The following is a 7,619-nucleotide window of genomic DNA, read 5'->3' on the forward strand; positions in this document are numbered from 1 at the left end:
TTTGCTATATTTAATAGTCTCGAAATTTTTTAGGCCAAATTAAATATATATTTTATTATATAATACAGTCTCAAACTTTCTGAGGCTAAAGTAAAAATATATTTTATTATATTAAATAGTCTCGGAAATTTCAAGGCCATCCGAGATCAAATTAAATGTATATTATATTATATCATATGATCTCAGAATTTTAGAATTTATTTTAAATATATATTTTATTATATTAAATAGTCTCGGAAATTTCAAGGCCATCCGAGATCAAATTAAATGTATATTATATTATATCATATGATCTCAGAATTTTAGAATTTATTATAAATATATATTTTTATTATATTAAATGGACTCGAAATTTTCGAGGTCAAATTATTATAATATATAAAATGCTCTTGAAAATTCCGAGATCATATTAAATATATATTTTATTATATTACATAGTCTCCGATTTTTTAAGCCAAATTAAATATATATTTTAATATATAAAATTGTCTTGAAAATTCCGAGGCGAAATTAAATATATATTTGATTATATTAAACGATATTAAATATATATTTTATTATATAAAATTACATCGGAAATTCCGAAGCCAAATTTAATATATATTTGATTATGTTAAACGATATTAAATATATATTTTTTATTAATAAAATTGTCTCGAAAATTTTAAGACGAAATTAAAAATATATATTTATTATATACAATTGTTTCAGAATTTTCGAAACCAAATTAAATATATATTTTATTATATAAAATTGTCTCAGAATTTTTGAAACCAAATTAAATATATATTATTATATTAAAAAATTTTCGAAATTCCAAAACCATATTAAATATATATTTAATTATATAAGATGGTCTCGAAATTTTCGAATCTATTAAATATTTTTCTTAAAAAAAATTAAACAAAACCAACCCTATAAACATCATTACCGACTTACCGTGCGCCGCCTCCTTCCCCCTAAACCCTAAATCCTTTCCTCCCAAAATCAAAATATTTATTTCCCCCAAAAAGTTCCTTCTTCCTTTCCTTCTTCTTCAACTCCTCCTCCTCATACTATTTCCTTAATTATTTTTCCTCTCTTTCTTCCCTTCCCTTAATTCCTCCACCTTCTTCTTTCACCATAATCTTTCCATTCTCCCCCTTCTTCATCAACAGCCACGACAGCGGCAGAGACGCTGCGGAGGCGGCGGCGAGGGCACCGGCAGCACCTCGGGTACTTTTGCCGGCGAGAACGGTGACGACATCGCCTCTTCTTTCTTCTTCTTCTTTGTCGGCAGCGGCGGACCGGCGGGCGTCCTTCTTCGTCGGCGACGGCGGCGGGCCGGCGTAGTATCCTTCTACGGCGTCATCAGCAGCGGCGGGGGACGGCGGCGGAGCCTCCTCGTCCTTCGTTTTCTTCTCCGACGGCGGCGGCGGCGGCGGCGAAGGAGGGCCGAGCTTCCTTCTCTTCTTTCTTCTTCGTCTTCTCCGGTGGCGGGGAAAGCGGAGCTCCTTTGTTTACTTTTACGGCAATGGTCGCGGAAGGACGGTGGAATTCCTTCTGCGGCAGCCCTCCTCTTCTCCGGGGGGGCGGGGGCGGCCGGCGACGGAGCTTCCGCCGCCTCCTTCATTTCATTCTCTGGCGGCGGACAGCAGCGGATAAACGTACATAATATAATTATATATATTTTTTAAAGAAATAAAAGAATATTTGCCTGGGTAATTCCGAAGCAATTTGAAATATAAATATATTTAAAATTTAATATATTACTGGCGCGTAGGCTTAATAGTCTCGGAAATTGCATCGGAAGTTCAGAGACTATTAAACCAACAGATGCTTCGAAAATTCGGAAGCTTTTCAAAATAGTTTCGGAAATTCCGAAGCAATAAAAATAGCAACGAGTTTTTTTCTTCGGGTGTAATTCCGAGACAAAATTTGAAACTAAAATTAATTTGCCTCCGGAACTCTTTTAAAGAATTTTCCAAGACAAATTTTCGGAGGCTATTTAAAAAATTTCTTGATAGTAATATTTGAACTTTAATTTTAATATTTTATTAAATAAAAAATATTCAAAATAATATTTTATTATCTAAATTAATTACACTAATTAACTATATAATACAATATATCTTAAACTATAAGAAAGTAAACTAATCCAACTAATAAATAAACATCTATGCAATGAGAGATGGTGTCCCCTGGGAAAATGATTAGAACACCTACAATGCATGGTTAAGAACTAATTTTGCTGATGTGGTTTTACCATATAGATCAAAAAAAATTTAAATATATATAAACATTAGGGTAGCAGTGCTGGTGTGATTATAAATTTTATTAAATTATTAAAATTAATTATTATTATTATCAAATATATAGCTTTTAATATAAAAATCATTAAAATAAATCAAAATATTTTTACACTATTATTTTTTAATGCTTTAAATATTGAAAATTTATAAAATTAATCAATCAAATATTTGATATTACAAAAATAATATATATATATAATGTTAGTGATATATACTCATATTATAACATCAAATTTATTTAATATGTAATTGTTATTTTAATTTATTTTTAAATTGTAATTTAGTTGAAAATCTTATTACTTAAAAAAATTAAATTGTAAAAATAAAAAAAGTCAAATTTCATTCATTTATAACTGCTATTTTAATTTATATTTTTAAAAAAATTATAATTTAATTACATATTATTTGGATCGTCATATAATATTAATAATGTCTATTCAAATTTATATTTATAAGAAAATATTATCTTTTTAACAAAAATAACACATTTTTTTTAAAAAAATAATAATTTGACAATAATTCTTTTATTTATTTCTTTAAATTCCTAATTAAATTATATAAATAAGTAACTTAAGTGTCAAAATCATATTTATTTGTTTTATTTTCAAAATTTTATTTTTATTGTTTATTTAGAATAAAATACTCCTTATGATATTTTGAATATAAAATTAATTTTTAGTATTCCTCCGCACAATCAGAGATTATATATATTTATATTATGGGTTATCCAATTACAAAGTAATAATATTATTAAATATCTCTTTTTTTTTTCACAAATAGTCTTATTTTATTATCACATTATTACTTTTACACCTAAAAACAATACCAAAATTATCTTTATACTACTTTTAAATCTCAATTACTATTAAAATACTAGTATTTTTAAACTCGCAAAAATAAATGTATACCTATTAGTTGGACCGAAGAAATATAATATTAAACTATTTTGATAAATTTTTCATAATATTTTCATTTTTATTTTTTTATATACTTTACTTTAATATTAAAATATTATAATTATTTACATATCTAATAAGATTATTTTAATAATTTTTTATTTTATTTTTACTACATATTAATATTAATATTAATATAATAGTAATATATATAAAAACTCTATGTAAAAAATAAACAAATATTTATTTAATAACTGGGGATAGTATTAAATTTATTAATTTTAAAAATAATAAACGGAAATGGGTTGAATTAAATCTATAAATTGAACCTAATGTATAAAGTAATCATAGTTTAATTCATGATTAGATATATATATATATATATACTAGCCGATATCTATGGTACGAATTTGTCGTTATATAAATATTAAATAAATTATATATACAGTACTTAAATGTGTATAGTGTTAAAATTAGTATTATTTTTTGTTTGAAATTAAAATAAATATTATTTTTTTTTCTAAAAAAATCTATTTAAATTAAAACTCATTTAAAAAAATCATCAAAATATATTCAATAGAGTTATTTAAGAAATATATATATATTTGTGAATTTAATAATTATCAATCATTTAATATATAAATATGATAAATTATTAAAACTCATCTCTGTAATTTATTAGTCATTAATTTTTATTGATATATATACATATGAATAGTAGGCATATATCATTCATGATTATTAATGAAGTAATTGTTTTGTTTGAAATCAAATGCTGCCCAAAATAAATTCTAACGATATTAGTTAATTTGATTTGATTTCTGAAATACAAGGTGAACAAAGATGAAAATGATAATATAAATTTATAAAAATTAATGATACATGAACAATATATAAATCTATGAAATTATTTAATGGTCTTAATCAAAAAATAATCCAAAATAGTTGTATTCATATATTATCAATTTCAATAATAAATAGTTGTATTTAATAACATATAAAAAATGATTTAATAATACATGTCACACTATCACACCATCTAACTATATAGTGTAAAAGTAATGTTTAAAACACAATACAAATCTACAAATATTCATATGAAATTGTTGAGTGGAAAAAAAAATGATGAGTAGGGTTTCCGAGAATAGGCCTATCAAATCAGGCTAAGGACTGATGTAGAGTTTAATGGACTTGTTAATGGTAGTAGAAGTTTGAAAAAGAGTCCGAATATAAGTCCGAACGCTGTTACGGGAAAGGCTTCCTCGGAAGAAGGCATAGGTCGGGTGCAGAGATCGGGCGTGATAAGGTCGGACACGGAGCTCAGGCATGATAAAGTCGGGTGCAGAGATCGGGTGTGATAAGGTCGGGCACGGAGCTCAGACATGATAAGGTCGGGCACGGATCTCAAACATGATAAGGTCGGGTGCAGAGATCGGGTGTGATAAGGTCGGGCATCAGGCATGATAAGGTCGGGCACGGAACTCAGGTATGATCAGGTCGGGTGCAGAGATCGGGCGTGATAAGGTTGGGCGGTGAGGTCGGACGTGATCAGGTCGGGCTAGGAGGTCGGGCGTGATAAGGTTGGGCACTGAGGTCGGACGTGATCAGGTCGGGCTTGGAGGTCGGGCGTGATAAGGTCGGGCACTGAGGTCGGACGTGATCAAGTCGGGTGTAGAGATCGGGCGTTTTAAGGTCGAGCACTGAGGTCGGACGTGATCAGGTCGGACTCGGAAGTCGGGCGTGATAAGGTCGGACTCGGAGGTCGGGCGTGATAAGGTCGGGCATTGAGGCTGGACGTGATCAGGTTGGGCTTGGAGGTCAGGCGTGATAAGGTCGGGCACTGAAGTCGCATGTGATTAGGTCGTGCACGGAGGTCAGACGTGATAAGGTCGGGCACCGAGATAAGACGGGATAAGGTCGGGTACTGAGATCGGACGTGATCAGGTTGGGCTCGGAGATCAGGCGTGATAAGGACAGGAACTGAGGTCGGATGTGATAAGGTTGGGTACGGAGGTCGGATGTGATAAGGTCGGGTATTATATATAGGTCGGGAAGGAGCGAAAGGAGCGTAAGCCCAAAGACCAGGAACACAATCAGGAAGACAAGTTCAAAGTTTGCGAAACTAGAGTGGCAGAGAAATGGGATAAAGAAGATGGATCCTTCGAAATGGAATTGAAGGATAAAGCTGTGGTATGAGACCGACCAACGCGCAAACCACAACCAGTCCATGACAAATGGAGCCGAAACAGAAAGCCTCTGCCAATAGACATAGATCCCCGATTTCCAAGTATGAATCGTACGCAAATCCATAATGCTAAGCGCAGGTATGCGGCTCGGCATGGAAAGCGGGTAGATAAAGGGAAGAATAAGGAGTTGTCACCCAAAAGGAAAAGCTTGAGCGACCAACAGGAGTACTGGCAGATCGGAAAGCCTATCAAGAAGGCCAAGTGCTTTCGGTGTCAGTTCTGCAGACGGATCAACATTGATCCTGAGATAGAAGATGCCGAGGACGAGATTCCTGAGATAATCTTCGGATCATTTGCTCCAGAAGAAACAAAAATTCTCCGCAGCAAGATAGTAAGACGGGATAAGTTCGGGTACTGAGATCGGACATGATCAGGTTGGGCTTGGAGATCGGGCGTGATAAGGACAGGAACTGAGGTCGGATGTGATAAGGTCGGGTACAGAGGTCGGATGTGATAAGTTCGGGTATTATATATAGGTCGGGCGAAGCGAAATCAGGCAAGGCAGGAGGCCAAACAGGCGAAAGACGGACAAGAGGAGATGAAGCAGCATATGTGCAAGTCGGGCGAAAAAGCAATTTTTGGGCAGTTGAAGGAAGTTTCAGGAAGTTTTAACCGATGAGCGGATATGAAGGCACGACTTGGTAGTGGTGGTTGACATGGGTTTTAAATAGGTCTGTTCGTGACCTAAAAAACCATCTTCAATCGACATCAAATTCAAAAGAATTGCCTTTGGGGATCACCACTTTATTTTTCAGTATGTAGTTTTATTTTCCTATTTTATTTATGTATCCTACAGTGTTTAGAGATTCCTAATCTCAGGCACTAATTATATCAAATTCGAAGATAATTTCCTATTTTCGAATTTTACTTTTTGTTGTTGAAAATTTGCATCAACAATTTGGCGACCACAGTGGGAGTAAGGCAAGATTGCTGATCCTACGTCAACAGAAAATTTCATACGACTGAGGTCCGGCCGAATCATCGGAAGGATCCACATGGCAGGCTCACAGCCTCAAGCATCTTCAGCACCGGTGGGAGAAACCGTCTCACCACCTGCCATGCCAAATGCAGGGGAAACACCACAAGCACCTGCTGATTTGGTTTCCTATGTTCAACAATTGAACAATCAGCATAATCTGGCTATGCAGAACATGTTGCGCGAGCAAAAAATGTTGCGGGAGCAACAAAACCTTATGCAAAATATGCTAAATCAGGCATTATCAAGAGTTACTCTGCAACCCACCCAGACACCGCCAGAGTTGTCACCATCCAGATTACATGCAAATTTTGTGGGGCCTTCGTACGTGGATAGCACTTTTCCAAGTGCTGCTGCTACTAGGGTTGACAGAGGAAAGACTCCTCTTACATACCCAAATAATGTTCTACCGGGCGTCAGGGCCGAACCAACCGATCCCAGAGAAGAAAGATTGGGAGGTCAAGCTCACAATCCCATTCCTATATTTGACCCTGTTCCGCCCAGGGTAGATCCGGAAGACATTGCTCAAGTCTTGAGGGTGCATTTTGGAATGAATCCTCAAACGGTCAACAGACCGGCGTATCAGAGGCCATTCTCAGAAAGAATCATCAATGAGCACCCCCTTCCGATGAATTACAGACCACCCGATTTTCATTCTTTTTCAGGAGAGGATGGAGCTTCAACCATTGAGCATGTGGGATGCTTCACGGCTCAATTGGGGGAAGTGGGAAATAATTCGTTTTACAAATTACAGTTGTTTGGATTATTGCTCACAAGAACCGTTTTTTCATGGTTCGCTAATCTGCCGCCAGGATAGTTGCAAACTTTAGAAGGTCTTGAGGCGGCATTCTATGCAAGATTCTTTAATCCGCTTCCAACAGTCTCACTCACAGATCTCTTGGAGATCCAGCATATGCCAGAAGAGTCTGCTTATCAATTTATAGAGCGGATACGTCTAATGAAGGGACGGTGCTCGACAATCATTGAAGAAAGCGAGATGACCAATTTAGTGGTCAGGAATATGCATACCAGACTACGGGAGGCGTTGACAGCCCACGATGTTCAGGATCTGGCCAGTTTGGCTTCCAAAGTAGGAAGGTTAGAATCTCTTTTTAGAGAAAAATATCATAATTTCCGACAGAACAGGGTCCAACAAATGGCCAGTGTCGATACAAAATTGTATGTGCCAGATGATGAGCAGGGAAACATC

General features: G+C 34.7%; 2 protein-coding genes across 2 annotated transcripts; one reads left to right on the top strand and one right to left on the bottom strand.

The window, feature by feature from the left end:
- Positions 1–1,067: 1,067 nt before the first annotated feature.
- Positions 1,068–1,612, bottom strand: LOC127254097 (protein SCARECROW 2-like). The gene is made up of 2 exons (XM_051278990.1): positions 1,530–1,612; positions 1,068–1,464 (listed from the first exon to the last, which is right to left on the bottom strand). The coding sequence occupies exons 1-2, from the start codon at positions 1,610–1,612 to the stop codon at positions 1,068–1,070; spliced, it is 480 nt and encodes a 159-aa protein (XP_051134947.1).
- A 4,816-nt stretch (positions 1,613–6,428) lies between these two features.
- On the top strand, positions 6,429–7,226 carry LOC127254098 (uncharacterized). Its single transcript, XM_051278991.1, has one exon. It carries the CDS (start codon positions 6,429–6,431, stop codon positions 7,224–7,226), a length of 798 nt encoding a protein of 265 aa, XP_051134948.1.
- The last annotated feature ends 393 nt before the right edge of the window (positions 7,227–7,619 follow it).

Source organism: Andrographis paniculata, unplaced genomic scaffold (genome assembly GCF_009805555.1).
Source record: "Andrographis paniculata isolate CXL003 unplaced genomic scaffold, ASM980555v1 Contig52END, whole genome shotgun sequence".
Taxonomy (NCBI): Eukaryota; Viridiplantae; Streptophyta; class Magnoliopsida; order Lamiales; family Acanthaceae; genus Andrographis; species Andrographis paniculata.